The sequence below is a fragment of the Pelophylax lessonae genome (genome assembly GCF_965119305.1).
Source record: "Pelophylax lessonae genome assembly, chromosome: 3".
NCBI lineage: Eukaryota > Metazoa > Chordata > Amphibia > Anura > Ranidae > Pelophylax > Pelophylax lessonae.
The window spans coordinates 77,410,462-77,428,171 of NC_138770.1; the positions used below are offsets into that span (position 1 = coordinate 77,410,462).

Here is a 17,710-nt window from a genome sequence, read left to right on the forward strand (position 1 = left end):
AAATCGGTTGTAATATAGAAAACTCTCTCCTTACAATTCACCCAATCCCTTCAGGATGGATCTCATCTCACGGACAGCCACATAGAAAAAAAAGAGGAAGGGATGCCACACATAATGTGATACTGTGTATTACTTCTTTACCACCACTAATATTGTTTTATTAAACAACTCACATTTGTTGGTGTCTGCACCTATACAATCCTCCCGCTGCTCGGAGCACATCACGAGCAGGGATACAAAATTGCAGTGTATTTTAGAGCCTTTAGCAGTGACACAATTTGTGCGGAGGACGCCTCCTTACCCAGACAAGTTGGCATCCGTGGTGATGACCATCCAGTACAGGGGAAGAAAAGATTTTTCCCTGACAAAGTGCTGAAACAACTAAGCCACCAAACCAGGTACCCTCTCATACTCCGACTCAACGGGGTCAGATTGTCTAGAGACTGAGGATTCTTGTTCCATTTTACCAGGATCTCTTTTTTTGTAGAGATCTTGCGTGGAACTGAGCAAACAGAACCACCTCAAAAAAGGTAGACACCATCAGGCCCAGCAACCACGTGCCATTACATAGAGATGACTGTCTGCTGGACAGCAGAAGCTGCATTTCCTCCTGCAATTTCTGGAATTTTTCCAGAGGAAAAAACCACTGCGCCGAGTCCAGAGTCAGATCCAGATAGTCCAGACGGTGGACGGAACAAGAGCAGACTTCCGAAGATTCATAATCCAACCAAACTCCCACAGATTAATTTCCAAATTATCCAGAAGAGCAGTAGGAGACTCTTGCTTGCAAAAGCATATCATAGATGTACCCCAGTGCCACAACAATGGGGGCCAAAACTTTTATGAAGACCCGAGAAGCAGAGGCAAGACCAAAGGGTAACATCACAAACTGATAATGCTCCTCACCCATGTGAAGGAAGGCATCCTTGATGTCGATGGAAGCAAGGAAAACTCCCTGGTGTAGAGTCACCACTACCATGCAAATGAACTCCAATCAGAACTTCTGTACCCGCACAAAGCAGTTTAGTGGCTTGAGGTACAGAATTGGAAGTACCTTGCCTTCCTTCCTGGGAACTGTAGACAGGTTTGAATAAAAGCCCAAAGAGATACCCTAAACGATCTGGGGACACGCGCAGGTAGGAAGGGAAAAATAATTCCAGAAGATCGAAACTCGATCTTGTAGCCGGAGTGAATGACTTAAACACAAAGAAAGCAACACCAGCTTAGTGAAGCATAAGGTTTATTGATACAAAACACACGTAGCAACTTACTCTTAAGTAAAGGCTGGTAGGTAAATGGGACCGCCTAATGGAGCACGGATGCTCCGAAAGCTTGCAACGCCCATCTTTCCCTCCGCCTCACCGGAATTGATGTCGGGCTGACAGGAAATGGAGCCCCACTGAGAGTCTTCCACCAGACATGCTGCCAGACAACAGCCTCCATGCACCACCAGCACCCCGCACTCCTTTCCACAACAGTATCCAGGAGAAGATTGATGATCATTCACCTACCGTACCGGCCTCTACTTACCCAAGAGTAAGTCACAATGTTTTTTGTATCAATAAACCTTATGCTTCACTAAGCTGGTGCTGCTTTTTTTCTGTCCTCAGAGCCTCTCCTTGCTCCAGCCACTTTTCAAGCACCCCCCCCCCCTTCCACCTCATCCTTTTATATATTTTTTTTACTTTCTATATTTTTACCTTTTTCCCCCTCATGGTGTGCCACCCACCAACATCAGACAGTGCCATGTAATCATTGACTTTAGGAGTGAATGACTTCGTAGACCCACTTGTTCTGTATCAGGGAGTTTCCACGGATCCAGAAACCATGAAAGGCGTTCCTGAACCACCCCCCCCCCCCCCCAACCCAGATACAGGTAACGGCTCCCCTTCATGCAGAGGAAACCTTGTCCGCAGATGGAGGCCTTAGAACCCTTGTGTTGAGACCCTGAGGGATGAAAAGGCCGCTTGTGAGCTAAAAAGAAAAAGGTCCCAATCTTCTTTCACAGGCTTTCAAGGGAAAGGAACCCCGTTGCAGAGTACTCTTTCCCTCTGTGAGGCCTTTGATGATGTCATTCAAGGAAGCTCCAAACAGGCAATCCCCCACAAATGGAAGCTCGGATAAGGCCTTCTTAAAAGCATGGTCCGCAGACCATCATTTCAGCTAGATATTACGCAGCAGGACCACTACTGAGGCAGACAGTCTAGAAAACAAGGGAGCCGCATCCAAAGAGGCGTCAAACTGTAGCCCTTGGACCAACTGATCCACCCAGCTCCGCAAAGGCGCAGGGGGAGCTTTTCCCCTTTCAGGTCCCAGTGTAGAAGTTTTGCCCACTCAGTCATAGCTTGCGACACCAGGACAATAGTAAACACCGGCCTAAGTGCCAAACCAGGGACCGCAAAGGTGCATTTTGGGCACCCTCACTGTTTTGGGACAATATTGTGAATGAAAGTAGGAAGGGGGGGGGGGGACCTTTGCCACCTTGGAGGACCTGCGATTGCCAAAAGGTGACCCGTGCCTCCAATGCTGCGTTAGTAGCATCCTTCTTTAGGGTTTCCCAGACTGATACAATCAGCGCATCCACTAGCGCCTTTTCATTTGCGGCAAGAAGAGCAGAGGAATCATCCTATCTGAGCATGCAGACCCAGAAAGGTAACTCGCACCTGCAGTGGCCGAATCAGATTAAGAAATTCACCATCAATCAGGCACTTACAGCACAGAGGTGCACACCATGCAGAGTTTAGGAAGAGAAATGGTGAGGGATCAGCACTAGGGTCTGAGGAGGGGCTCCCAACGCTGATCACCACCCATCCGGCTTCAAAAACATGGCCGTCACCATTTGCATTCGGAAACCACAAAAAAAAATGGCCACCGAGGCTACACAAACATGTCCACTGAATGGGAGCATAAAAGGCTACAAGAAAATGGCAGCCCCACGTGGCTCCCAGAAGGGATCCTAGGAGTTAAAAATGATCCAACAGGAAGGTGGGCCCTGATGGTGCCCCCACCAGGCCCAGCCCCCTCCCAAAGTTTTGTTGTCCCAGCTCTGGTGGCATACCCCCCACCCACCCCCAACACCCTAGACTGACCTACAACAGTAGGACCACCCAAAGGGGGCAGATAAGGGGGGACCGAGGCCTGCAGAAGACTGAGAAGGGGGGAGAAGGGGGGATTCTGTAGAGAAGGAGGGAAACCCGGGGGGGTCAGACCATCCCAGAAGGGGCCCACATTCCCCCCCAAAACCCTCCAAGGGTAGAAGAGGGGGGACAGCTGCTTACCACACCAGAACAGGATGGGCACCACTCCAGACAGACCACAACTATCGTAATGTAGGTGCTGTCGGCCAAGAGGAATGCCGCGACTAAGGGCGAAGCCAGGTCGTATGCACCCTTGCGAGAAGTTTAACCTGCGACCCCCCCCATCCAGTTGAGCTGCGATTGTAGATTCTCAACCTGGAACAAAAGGAAAAAATTCCATAAAAAAAAACTGCCATTTGTACCCCAAGAGTATTGCCCGCCATACCCTTCTCTACCCAATCTTGTAGGAAATCTAAGATTACGGGGACAGAGGTAGAAGAAACCTGCTTCTGCCTACGCCAAGTACAAAATGTTTTCCAAACCTTATGCCCCATACACACGTGCAGATTATCTGCAGACTTTTGTCTGCAGACTTACCTTTTCTATGTAGTGCAAGGGCCTGCCGGATTGCATACAAATTGGAAGTGTTTAGGTTTGACCTCATATTATATGGTTTTGGTAAGTCTGCAGACAAAAGTCTGCAGATAATCTGCACGTGTGTATGGGGCATAAGAGTCTCTTGCTCGTTACTGGTTTCCCCACTCAGGAGTGTGACTCACTGTCTGAGCAACACTTCAATCTAAGGATCTAGCGCTCACTAACCAGGCCGTCAGCTGGAAGAACTCCGGCCTAGGGTGCAATACTGGACCCCGAGAGAATAGGTCTGGGAGCTTTCAAGAAGGCGCCACTCATATGGCCTTCAAAGCCGCGAACCACCCCCTCCTTGGCCACCAAAATGCAATGAGGCCCAAGGAACGACTGAGTTTCTGTATGACTCGAGTGATTAGAGAAAGGCATAAGCTAACGCAAACTGCCAGAGCATCCGGGCCCTCCAACTCTTTCCGAGGGGAAGAAGCAATCTCCTTGCCTTCTTGTTCTTAAAGCTGGCAAATTTCTGAGCAGCCAAGTTTCTGGACTGGTGTCCGAAAGCTTCCAAATCTGCTCACATTCCCTGTCTTATTGGTTGATGGCTGATGAAATCCGCTCCCCAATTGCTTCCCCTTTTATGTGAATTGCCGACAGACCAGATCTCCTTGGCTAGGTCCAGGAGGGGTCTGGACCTGGTACCTCCTTGGCACTTCAGGTAAGCTACTGCCATAGAGTTTCAGACCTGAATCTCATTGCATGAAATGGAAGTCAAAGGCCTTTAGAGCTTGTGGCTCCCTGCTCCGAGCCTGGGCTACTTCCTTGTTCCAGGTGCCCTGGCTTCCTCTAGGTGGGCCCCCCCTCCCCAGGTGCTTGAGTCTATGGTGACTTTCATAGGACCCCACTAACCCAAGGGCCTGCCCTGCTCCAGATGGCTGGGTACTGACCATTTTAGGGAATATTTTACCTGAGCGGGTAAGGATTAAACTTAGTCCAGGGACTCAACCCTTTTTGTCCCAGGAAGAAAAGGTGGAAGCATTGAAGGTCTGAGTGCAGCTGTGCCCAAACTGCTAGCTGACATGAGCCCCAGAAAGCTCAGGATCCCTCTCCTGAAGCAAGGGACTCCCATTAGCCATTTTAACAATGAGATAACTTTCTCCACATTTTCCCTTGGCAGGAAGAGTTTTGTACCTGCAAGTCTATCCTGTAACCTAAATAGGTCTGAACCTGGCCTGGAACCAGGGATTACCTTTCCATGCTGACCAACCAGCCTAGCATCTGCAGGACTGTTATCACCTGGGTGTCTCTCACCTGGATTGCTGAAGAGCCAAAGATTAGTAGATCATCCAGGTAAGGAATTCAAGCCTTTTCACTGCTGGAGATTAAGATAAGCTACCTGCCAGATCTTTGTGAAAATACTTGGACTAGCTGCTAAACCAAATGGGAGTGCCCTGAACTGCCAATGAGACCCCATTCTGGGTTACGACCACACATCTCAGGAAAGCCTGGTTTTCCAGATTATTCGTAACATGCAAGTAGGCATCCCTTAGATCCAGAGTAGTCATAAAATACTCAGACAATATATCTTTTTATAGTCAAAAAAAAAAAAAAAAAAAAAAAAAAAAAACACATCTTAAAAGGTTTTTGGGTACTGCATAAATACCTTCCATGGAAAACTTTTAGTTTAAAGGAACTTCTTAAAACAGTCTGAGGTTTATGATAAGATGACATTTCCAAGGGTTTGGGTACCACAAACATGGGAGTAAAAAGCCTTGGTAAAGCTAAACTTCCGGCACTACCACTTACTGTTCCACCAACACCAATTTCTGGATTCCTTTTAATAGGACATATCCCAGGTGGGGAGGAGATGTTACTGCAATTTTTTTTTTTTTTGTATGGTGGTTTGGACTGGACGAGAACCTCTAGGTTGTAGCCTTCATAGATTTTCTCTTCTCAATCAAGGACTGACTGAGATTTCGTCCCACTGGGAAATGAAGTGAGACAGTCTGCCTCTGGCATCACTTTGCATCTTTCATGCTTGAAACAGAATGGGGGCGGGGGAGCAAATTCTTCTTTGCCTACCTCTACCAAAACGCCACTTTCTCTTGGGTTCCTTTCTGTTTTTTGCCCTGGGGGGGGGGGGGGGGATTTGATCGGTTCTTTCTCCAGGCCAGGGCCAAACCGCAAGAACCCTCAAAAAAAATAAAATAAAAAAGCTTTCACCTCTGTTTAATACAAATGAAACCCACTTTCCTTTAAATTTCACAAAGCGCACAAGAAACCAGCTTCAGATCATGTTAGTGTATTTTGACAATCATACAAGGCAGTTTCAGAATGAAGTTTACAAAGTGCTAGTTTACAAAGTGCTAGTTTACAAAGTGCTAGTTTAGGAAAAAAGTGCAGCAGAGGAGATTCAGTGCAGTTACAACCTTTGTTTTAAGAATCATATCTCCCCCCTCCAACTCCCTTTACAAAAGCAAAGAGCAGAGCATCCAGTCACTTATTCTTTGAGGTCTTCTGGAGTTTCTGGACGCTCAACAATCTGAGGGGCAAATGGTCCCGCCACCCAAGTCAACGGGGTGTTTGCCATTACATAGCTGAAAAGCTCATTGACGTGTTCATGAACCTGAGTGGCTTTTGCACGGCTCTGTGCCAGAATTCCAGCCGAAAGATCACCAAGTGAGCGATCGGAGGCAAATGAGGTGTGCAGTTCTTGTACGTTCTGTCGCAGGTGCTGCATGCGCTCCTGGATGTTGGCTTGAAGCCCTTGTGCCCCAGATATTAAGGTGAAGCATGTGGTCTGAAGCCGTTTAGTCATCATTTGGGTCATGCTGAGTACTCTGGAGTCAAGTGCCTGTAGAAGACAAGTCTATTACTCACAATGTAAAGTCTTATGACAGCAGAAATGTCCAGTGGGACAGAAAAGACAAGTTAGAAGGTACACCAAAATGGAAATTGCAGTGCCAAAAAATAAAAATGCACTTGGCCAAAAACTGAAAGATAACAGTATTATATAGCTATATAGTTTGACTTAAAGTCATGCACTTAAAATATGAAGGTTAAGAAAAATATTCTATGTAGGTCTTCACACTGGTTCATTGCGCTTCTGTTGTATTAGCTCCGGTTTACACTAGAATTGGTGCAAATTTACTGCGGATTCCACACTGCATCAAAATCGCAACCCACTCATGCAAACCGATTGCAGAGTATCAAGTTATTGACGCCCTGAAAAAAAACGGTTTGCAAGTTGAAGGGTGATTTGCAGAAATCACCAATTCTGGTGCAGACAACCCCCCAAAATGCAATAGTCATTAAAGATGGTCTATATCGGGCATCACTAAATGGCGGCCCGCGGGCCGTCTCCGGCCCGCGCTGCTGCTCCATCAGGACCGCCGCCATCAGCTGCTGGATTTCTTCCCTGTCTCTGCTGCTGTCATTAACAGAGCAGGGCGGATGGCAGGAGGCGGGACTGAGACTGGGGGCGGGACCGGCATTGAATGGAGGGAGGCAGCTGCCTGAATTAGCATTTCAGGCTGGAGGTGATTGGCTGCTGGGAGGCGGAAGGTGATTGGCTGCTGGGAGGCGGGAGGTGATTGGCTGCTGGGAGGCACACAGTCGGCTGCCTCTATGCATGCAGCGCTGCTGTTCCTCTGTCTTCCTCGAGATTGTCCCGCCTCCTGCTCTCCGCTCTGTGTAAGGTAGGAGAGTGAAGGGAGGACAGGGCTGTGAAGTTTGATTGGGGAGCAGGGGTCATGTGCAGGGGGGGGGGGGTAGTGTGGTGTTTCATGTAAAGGGGAGCAATGCTGTGGGGGTGATATGTTAAGAGGGTAGTGGTCTGTGTTGATGTAAAGGGGGGCAGTGCTATGGGGGTGTGTGTTAACAGGGCAGTGCTGTGTATGTGTGTGAGGGTGATGCAAAGGGGCAGGTCTGTGGGGGTGATATAAGGGGGCAGTGGTGTGTGTGGGGGGGGTGGGGGGGGGGTGATGTAAAGAGAGACAGTGCTGTTGGGGGGATATGCAAGAGGGACAGTGCTGATGGGGGGGAATATATGAAGGGGACAGTGCTGATGGGGGGGATATATGAAGGGGACAGTGCTGATGGGGGGGATATATGAAGGGGACAGTGCTGATGGGGGGGATATATGAAGGGGACAGTGCTTTGTGTGTGTGGGGGTGGTGATGTGAAGGGGGACAGTGCTGTGAGTGGTGATGTAAAGGGGGATAAGCAGCTGCACAGAAAACGTGCAGGGTACAATTGACTCTTAAATGCAATGAAATACAAGGTGCGGTTTCCCACACATGGAAAATTGCATGGTACATACGCGCCATGCAGTTTCAATGCGACAGCGTTTTTAAAAAGGTGCCAGGGCCTTTTCGCAGCAGAAAACACAGACACAACAGCCCATTCAAATGCATGGGCTGTCGTGCCTGCACACCTGGGCTGTGATGTAAAGAATCCGAGTCATCACGCAAAAATGCAATCTGGACCTCTGCTGGAAGAAAATTTTGCTAATCGGACCTCCATGAATTTTAATTCAATACCCCTGGTCTATATGCATGCACGTACTTTTGATGTGCAAATTGTCTTGAATACACAACGTAATATTTATGGACACTTTCTCCTATGCCTGGGAGGAATTTACATGAACCATGTTTTACCCAAGTTCAACCACACATGCAGAGAGCCATAGGTACTGTGAATGGAAAACCTGGGAACACCACTCCCCATGTACAATAAATGGATGCATGGTACTCCAAGATGGAAGCTGGGGGATCATGGTTGTATTCTTCACACTTTAAACTATCAAGAGGGCAATTGGCTTTCCTCCATTACAGGGACTTCTATAGCACCAACAATGTGGCACAAATATTAGTGCATAGTCTGCAAGCTCAGTAAGGGACTTGTGTGAATAAAAGCTCAGTAAGGGACTGATTTGAATGTACAATATATAAGGCTCCCCAACTCACATACTAGGGCCAATTAACCTACCAGCAGACTTTATATCTGGAGTAAACCAACACAGGCAGAACATGCAAATTCCAGGCAGGTAGTGCCATGGTTAGGATTTGAACCAATGACTCTGCTGCTGTCAGGCGATCTGTTACCACAGTCATTGCGCTTATGTCCTCTATACCAAAAGCCATATTCTGAATCGGGGCAATCACTACATAATACGTACAAGTCCATTGTACTTCCTGTAAACTCTTAGCTGACTATTCCAATATCTGGCCAGGGGAGGAGTCACAGCCGCTTGGGTGACGTGGCCTCACAATTTTTAACTTAGTTGGTTTTCATAATAAAGGAAAATTAAGTGGTGCTGGCTTTTTGGTTTTATGAAAAAGGTATTTTTATTCAATTGAGATGTACATTAGTATTTGGAAGGAATCAAATTTACCACATTCATAAATCTAATACAGACCACATTTCTCATAATCCATTACCTGATCCCCACATCCATTTTCACCAGCAGCAGAGGTTTCTGCTTTTGGCTGCTGTTTGCTCCAATCAACCCATAGCTGGTGCAGCTTCTCTTTTCGTCCCTGAACACTCTGATTGAAAGACTCCACCTTGAAATAATGTGAGGAGGGGGACAAAAAGCAGACAATGACTACTTTCAATTGTGCTGGACAGTTCACATGCATTAATGTACAATAACTCCTACCAGATCAAAAGTTTGGTGCAGTTGTGACAGAACCTCTGCAGTGCTCATTTGGGCGCTCCTCACCTTGCCCAATGAGTGCTGGTATGCGCTGTCGGGATTATAAAAATGGATTTAAAGAGCCATGTATATTCAGTCTCATATAGATTCTGAACAACATAGTTTCCATTTTGTTTGAAGGTGAAGGAAAGTTCATATATGTCCTCTTGCAAAAGGTCTTACAAGAGAGTAGAATTTCAACAGAGGTCTTTGTATTTCTTTTAAGATCGTAAATAAGGTGATACATTGACATCTCTATCAGATAAGACTCAGTCAGCCTGACGCTATACCAGATGTAAGGGGGGGTGATATCCCCTTAATTGTCTGTATTCTAAAGATAAACAATAGGTTCATTTAGAACATATATTTTTAAGATACATTGTGTGTGAGAAGATATTAGCCATAATTATGTCATTATATTATGTAAGGCATATACATATATATTTAGAAATGGTTTGTCTACCATATGTTAGGTTTATATTCTTGCTAAATAACAAATCTTACTTAGGTAAAAGTAATTCCACTTAAATTACTTCATTTTAAAGGCATGTGGTAGGAGTGTTTATATAAGAATTGCTTTAGAATAGACTAATAGATCTTCCAATCCAAGTCCAAATGTCTGACAGAATTCAAATAATTAATGGACTTTCACTAGCAAGAGGTCAATAAGGTCATCAGATAAGGATTTGTTCTAATTATTTTAAACACAAAATCTAATGAACGGTACAATACTGCCCTCTTTGGACGAAATACCAAATGCAGTCTTGGGGTAATTTAGATATTTCCCAATATAGAAATATTATATTATATAAATATTATTGAAATGGCATCACTTGCCAGGGTGAATGATGGAGATTAGATGGACATTTATGTATGTACTGAGTGTATGGACAAAGTTTTATAGTTAGTCTTGAACATAGAGAAATCATCCTTTAATTTTGTTATACAAGTATTGGGTTAATTAGGAGAGGTTTGACTATGACCTCACCACTTAAGGTATAGACTATCCCAACCAATGGGGATAATGTTCCTCCCTCTGGGTTTAACTTATGGTAATTTTAATAGTCCTTTGTTCAATAACAAAAAAAGAGAGAACCCAGATGTGAGACAGGACACATTACATTGCCCAACATACAATACACATACATCACACACTACATCCCATTTATAGACTCATTTAGACATACTCCATCATTCATCTGAAACTTTGAGGGACGTCAAAAGAAACTCCTCCCTCACTGTCCACCATCTTAAGGCGTCCATCTTAGGATTCTGGTAACGACCATTTGAAGCTAGCAGCCATCTTAAGTGTGGTAAATATGCCTTGCTGTGTTATTTGATTTTATTCAATATTGTTTGTTTATTTCTTTCCTTATATGTTTTATATTGCATATTTAAGGGTAATAAGATTACAATCCCAGCCGTATAAACCATAGTAGATTTTTATCTAAAAAGCTGATTTGTTTATACATTTTTATTAATATCAGATTTAGCGCATTATTGCGAATTTAGTCTTCCGTTTTGCATGGCTTATTCTCGCTCCATCTGCAGTGAAACGACTTTCGGCTATGCAATTCGCAGACAATTGTGGTCCGTTTATATAGAACACTTATGGTTTATGCTATACCTGGAGAAATGGTAATCTTGCTTTCACTTCGTTTCACTTTCATTATTGAGCTAAACATCACATTGCATTGATTGTTTGACGTTAGTATTTTCTGTAGAGTTTTGTGTCATTTCTTGTTTGATCATATATTGTGAATAAATATTTTTATATATTCCATACTGTAGACTGTACTTACCAAGATTAGTATATGCTTTTAAAAAGAAAAAATTAAAAAGAAAAAGAATTTGCTACATATTGATTTGTGGAAATAAGTGGAGATTCTCCTTCACAGATCTTTGCTTATTGACACAAATAGACACTGTTATATTCAGAGCAGTATAAATATTCTGACATAATGGAAGTACGAGCGTGAGATATTATTAAATATTCTTACAGCACGGTGACGAATTCGTGAAGACAAGGAGCCCAGGCGCACATAGTAAGTCTGCTGATCTCTTTGCTGCTGCAATGGTGCAACCTCAAAACCCTCCACAGTGGATGCAAGCTGGGCTGTATAAAAAAAAAAAATTCCGACAATACATTACAGTACAAACATTTACATAACTCAACAGGAAACAAGCTCTCAAATCTCAAGTGTTTGCCTTCAGCCAGGTAACAAGATGTTTTATAGTGTCAAGAATAGTCTTTGAATATTTGTAATGTTGGCCTCAAGATTTGGTAAAGAGCTCTTATCCCAGTCATGAACACTCAAGTGAACCTGTGCCCAGGACTATGCCCATTAAGTACTTACATAGTCTAAAACAGTGTTTCTCAACTCCGGTCCTCAGGGCACACTAAAAGGCCAGATTTGCAAGAAAACTGAAATACATCACAAGTGATATTTGCTGCTCAGTGATTGCAGTATTCTAGTCTGCATCTCCCCAAGGTAATACCTAAAATATGGCCTGCTAGTGTGCCCTGAGGACCGGAGTTGAGAAACACTGGTCTAAAACATCCTCATTACTGGTCTAAAACATCCTCATTAAACCTTTATAGCTATAGAAATGTGAAGGTCAGGGGGCAAAACCCCTACATAGTACACCGCTGCAATATATGCAGATTTAAGATTCATCCCTTTAAATAGAACCCCCTTTCGCCTGCAAGAACTGACAACACATTGTACGCTTGCTTAAATCCACACTGCTTCTCTGCAGCCAGTGTGCTCCCACACCACCATTTTGAAAAGGTTTTGTCCTCCTATTCAGAGGTGCATGCTGAAGCTAATGGGAATTTTACTAAAAGGGAAGGTCTGCTTAAATAACCCTGGACCCAGGATACTTCCCTCGCCCACTCTTCATAAAAGATTAGTTTTCTGTAGTTCAGCAAGGGAGAACTGGGCAGGGCAAACACTACTCGGGATTTTGGTGCAGCCACCTTGTTGGCTCATTACAGATGCTATGAGCATGATGGGTTTCTGGTTGGATCAACTGTGTCAAGTACGAACTGCTTTACCATGCCTCCCATAAAGTGTACCCGTTACTTGGCTAGCGTGGGTGAATGACAGACCTGGACTAAGTCTTTAGTCTAGTATGCTTTTTACAACCTAGACTAGGTCAGTTTATGACCCCCATTACTATATGTTCTAAAGCATTGCCTAAAATGGTACACATGGTGTTCCAAGAGACTGGCTCTACTACTATGGATCAAAAGGAGTTTAGTTGGTTTTGCACTCCTGTGACCCATTATCAGCAGACAGAGCTGGTCCAGGCACTAAGATCCAGACCATATGGTTAAGATCTGCCTAGAAGCCTGGACCAACAGCTCAGCCTCTTAGTGATCCACTAAGATCCTAAACCAGCCACCCGGTCCCTTCCAGGGCTCAGCGCTCTAGTGAGTGCTGGAGGGGCAGAGAGTGGTGACTGGCAGTCTCTGCAGACTGAGGACAGCAGAGTGATCAGTGCTTGATCTCTCAGTTTTCAGTCTAGAGATGGGGCATTAAACCCAAAAGCAAACATTGCGGCATACCATTTTAGATGCGATGGCTGCATTGGTTTTGTGACTATTCACCTGGTGATCTGGCCAGTAAGTCTGGAAAAAAAAAAACCCACAAACTTCTACAGTTGTATCCATTTACAGGGACCACTGACAGGGGTTCTTACAATCGGATGTTAACACCCCCCCCCCCACCCAAAAGTAAACCACCTGCTCGCTGTAACTGCTTATACATATTAGCTGGCGTTTAGCTTTAATTTTGTTAGCCTATTTAAACCTGCTCTAGTACATTTACACCCTCCAACTGACAAAGCTGCTGTCCAAGGTGCCCTTCATCCAGAGTGGGGACATGCCAGGTGGTGTTACTGGCCAAACCACCAGCTGGAGAGGGAAAAAACCCATAAGAAAAACAAATGCAGACACCATCTCTAATGATTGTTGAGCAGCAACATCTTTGGTTTTGGGTTCAATAAACTGCAAAAAGATTAAACTCGTGCAAGTAGTTAAAATCTCCCAGAGAACTTACATTTCTGTCAGTGCTAAAGGCACAAAGCTCTGATACACAGACCTCTGGCAATTCACTATCACTTAAAGGGCTTGACCCTTCTGAGTGGACAGGAAGGGAGAAGCAGCACATGACCATTGCAACACAACCTCTTAGTTTGTGGCGTTTTACTAACTACAACCCAACTATTACATATGGCTGCTTTAGCTACTTACATAGTTCTTCATCTGTCATGGGAAGGTAGTGATCAACCCATTCCTCAGTTTTCCCCAAAACAGTGTCCACACCGCTGGTCACAAACTGTCCCACATGAGACTCCATAACTGTGGGAACTGCAGATCGAGTGGCATTGATGCTGCCCTGAATGGCTCCTGTTGCCAGGCCCATGACACCGGACACAGCACCAGACACCACACCAGTTACAGTATCCCGAGCACCTGTCACAGTGCCTGTAACTGCACCAACAACTGCATCACGCGCTCCTGTCACCAGAGACTTGGCATCAGATACCACCTGCAGGGGGGGGGGGGGGGAAGAAAAAAGGTCACTCAAATGGTCAAAGTATTCAGGTGTCTTGGCAGGACCAAGACTATTTTGTTCATCCCACTGTAGGCTCCCCCTTGGCTTTGGTAGAACCAACACTTTGTATTCTTGTAAAATTGTATTTATTCCTATTTAATATGAATTATATAACCTGCTACATGTCCCTTCTGTGTGTCCTTATAGGTTGTACATGTGATTCATACAATAAAATGTATTTGTCTAGTTGACCTAATTTAAAGTCCCACATCTTGGGCTTTGTTCATGTACATATTTAAGGATGGAGGCAACTAGACATGCAAGGTGGCAGATCACATTCCGTTTGCTCTGACTTTATATTCTTACACAACTGCATATTTCCCAGCCGTGACTATGTTAGGAACAAGTCTTATTTTGTTTCGCCCACTGTAGGTTTTCTTGCTGTGGCTTGACAAGTGAGACTATGCAAAGTTGGTTTACTTGTGTCAATCAGCCCCCCACTCATTTCAGTGAATTAGAACATGCCCTCTTGCAGAAGATTTACTAATCAGCTCAGGGTTCAGAAAAGAGCTGATAATCAGAAAATTAAAGTCTAAGGTTTATCATGCAACAAAGATTTCATACACACCACTGCTGCAAGAAATGCAGTAGCAGGACTCTTGTTGCCCACCAATCTAGCATGCAAGGAACTGCTGCAAGAAGCACATCTGGAACCACACAAAGCAATCCACTCATACCCACCTTTGGGAAGCTGCAGAGCGGGAGAGTGATGGGAGTCAGTGTTACATGAAGTGACAAATTGTTTTGACTATTATGAAATTTAATGAGTTCTGAAATGTAATGAGTGCCATAAACAGTTCATTAAAAAAACAAAAAAAAAAAAATTGGATATTTTAAGCAAATGGGTGCAACAGGGTTATTATAGTACACTTAGCCATCTGAACTTCTACTAGTCCAAGACCTAGAGAAGATGGGGTCCCTAATGAAACATTCAGCTGCATTAATAAAGTTCCTAAAATGTAAGAAAGCCACCCTAACACTAAAATCTCTGAGACAGTCCAACACTAACCTACCTAACCCTGCAAATACATGTTATACATACCTTTTTCAAGCCAATCCAGTCAGATCTCCAGCAGTGGAAGCTCTGCAGAGGACACAGCAGACAACGACGACCTTAATAAACTTACTATGGGGCTTCTGATGTCCTCTGCACCCACTGACATCTCAGTGTGGGATCGGGTAATCGGCAAAAAAAGTTATGTATACCGATTTCTTCACAGATAGTGTTAAGATTGTTGATGTCTGTAGATGCTGGGATTTTAGTGTTGGATTTATTCTGTAAGTTCACACTTGCCAAGCTTAAAGTAAGTCCCGACTATAATTTACAAACAGGACCCCTTTTAAAATTACCCAATATGTCAAATTTGCTCAATCAAAACTATGCAACCCCCCCCCCCCCCCCCCCCCAACACTACCTTTACATACACCCACCTTATAACCAACACCTGTAGGTGCCTACACACTGCTCTGTTGGTTTCTGTAATTGCTACACAAATGCAGAAAAAGTACCATAGGCAATCTACCTCTCAAGCCGCCCCATCTGCATCCATTGACAGGGCAGCTCTGCCCCACTCTTGTCCGATTTTGACTGACAGCAGCGAGAGCCAAAGACTCCCACTGCTTTCAGACCAGTAACGAAGAACAAAGCCAAGAGCACTCACACTGCTGGATCGAGATCAGCCCAGGCAAGTATAATTGGAGGCCTGGGAGTTCTGATAAACGAAAAGGTTTACCTTTATGCAGAGGATACATTAAGATTCATTTTGATTAGACTGGCAGATCCAAGTCAGGTGACCACCAACGAAAAGTTTGTAAGAGCATTTCAAACCACTATGTAGTTGGCACTTACCTTTTTAGCTGGTTGCTGGAGAATAGGTAGAGAGGATTCCAGTTTATCCAGACCTTTGCAAGCCAGGTCATTAGCGGCTGCAACTGAAATAAGTTAATACAGTATATCAATCCATGCAGAACTGGCGACCCGCTTTCTTTGAGCACTACATAAGTCACAACACTTAATATGGGGTTCTAAAGGCTTGAGGTCTGGCATTGCTGCTACTCTGACAAAGGAGCAGAACCCTGAATTACACAAGTGGCAGATTTCATTGGCAGATTGTGGTAGAGATTCATCTTACTAGATGCAGATTAGGCAACCCCCCCCCCCAAATCTTTTGGATAAAGCAAGGAAAGGTTATAACCCCTGTATTTTTGCTGTGTCTCACTACAAGGATTTCTTCACTTCATGTTCCATAACCAAACAGAAAGTGGGGGCAGATTCCTGAAAGGAAAGCCCTTGGGGACACCTAGGTCACCAGAACTAGTGTTCCAATTGGATAATTTTACCCTCTTACTTCTTTTACTTCTTTGGGGACAACCCAAAATGTGGAGTTTGAGAATAGTAAAACAAAAAGGAGAGATGGTGAATCTCCTTAATGGGGGGCACAGACTGCAAAAAAAAAAAAAAAAAAAAAAAAATTTTTGGATGAGGGATTGAAACCTCAATATTGTGCATTTAATTATACTAAAAAGGTACTCTCCCAGTACTCCTTCAGCCAGGACTGGTGAGATGGGTTTGCTATGAAAGGCTATGCTTAAACCTACATTAGGCTGGCCATATATTCTTAATTTTCCTTTAGGTGTTACCTCCATATTGTATAGTTTTGGTAATATCTAAAGACTCAATTTTGTAGGCAGACAGGCCCTTGTACTACATACCTCACATTAAGCAGGACCTGTCCTGCTTATTTCTATTAGAAGGGAGGTTTACATTTCTTGTAATAGGAAGGAATAAAAGTGTACACTTTAAGGGGCAGTGTAAAAATAAACCGAGTGAGAACCTCTGCACTATCATGAGATGACGATACAGAGATAGCAGACAGCAAGGGAAAGCTGCAGCTCCTAGTTCAGCCTTGCTCTAGAAATAGTTCAGCCAGCTCTAAATACAATAGTGAAGCTGCGCTCATCCAATGCATTGAACAGTAGGTCAATAAATGGTATATATATAAAAAATACACAGGTATAGTAGGATTATGGCGATATACACAAAAGTAATTTAAAGTGACTTCAGTGCTGTAAACAGGGTCTCCGGATAAAGGTGCTTAAGTGGTGCTTTTGCAAATATAACGTGACTGCAGTGCCAATCCTACAATAAATTAAGGGACACTAATGGGTGAAGAAAAACTAGAGTGATAACCAATTTATCATAAAACAAGATGGTACAGGTGCTGTAGATAAAAATCAGAGTAAGGTGCTTGCTAGTGCTACTATAAAAACTGTAGTAGGATACCAGTGATCCAGAACTGACTGGGTGACAGCAAAGGTGGATCCAAGATAAGTGGCAGTGATAAATACAAAAAAAAAAAAAAAAAGGAGACCTTACTCTGATTTTATCTACAGCACCTGTACCATCTTGTTTTATGATAAATTGGTTAATATCACTCTAGTTTTACTTCATCCATTAGCGTCACCTAAATATTTTAGGACTGGCACTGCAGTCACATTATAATATTTACAAAAAGCACCACATACAGAGACCCCGTTTACAGCATTGAAGTCTATTACTTAATGTATATCACCATAATCCTACTATACCTGTGTAATACATACATACACCATTTATTGACCTACTGTTCTATGTATTGGATGATTGCAGCTTCACTATTGTATGTGTAAAAATAAGGCAAGAAAAAAAATTAAAGCACCCCACCAAGCTTGTGCGCAGAAGCAGACGC

The 17,710-nt window shown here is 44.0% G+C and overlaps 1 protein-coding gene across 1 annotated transcript in view; it reads right to left on the reverse strand.

Moving 5' to 3' along the window:
- Positions 1-6,148: 6,148 nt before the first annotated feature.
- LOC309551086 (perilipin-3-like) overlaps positions 6,149-17,710 on the reverse strand; it is a 29,408-nt gene continuing 17,846 nt past the window's right edge. The window contains exons 3-8 of the mRNA XM_082251534.1: positions 15,832-15,914; positions 13,619-13,916; positions 11,362-11,476; positions 9,325-9,409; positions 9,104-9,229; positions 6,149-6,516 (exon numbers count right to left, since the gene is read on the reverse strand). Of these exons, the coding sequence (XP_082107660.1) occupies positions 6,163-6,516; positions 9,104-9,229; positions 9,325-9,409; positions 11,362-11,476; positions 13,619-13,916; positions 15,832-15,914 (1,061 nt within the window). The 3' untranslated portion in view covers positions 6,149-6,162. The remainder of the gene's footprint in view (positions 6,517-9,103; positions 9,230-9,324; positions 9,410-11,361; positions 11,477-13,618; positions 13,917-15,831; positions 15,915-17,710) is intronic.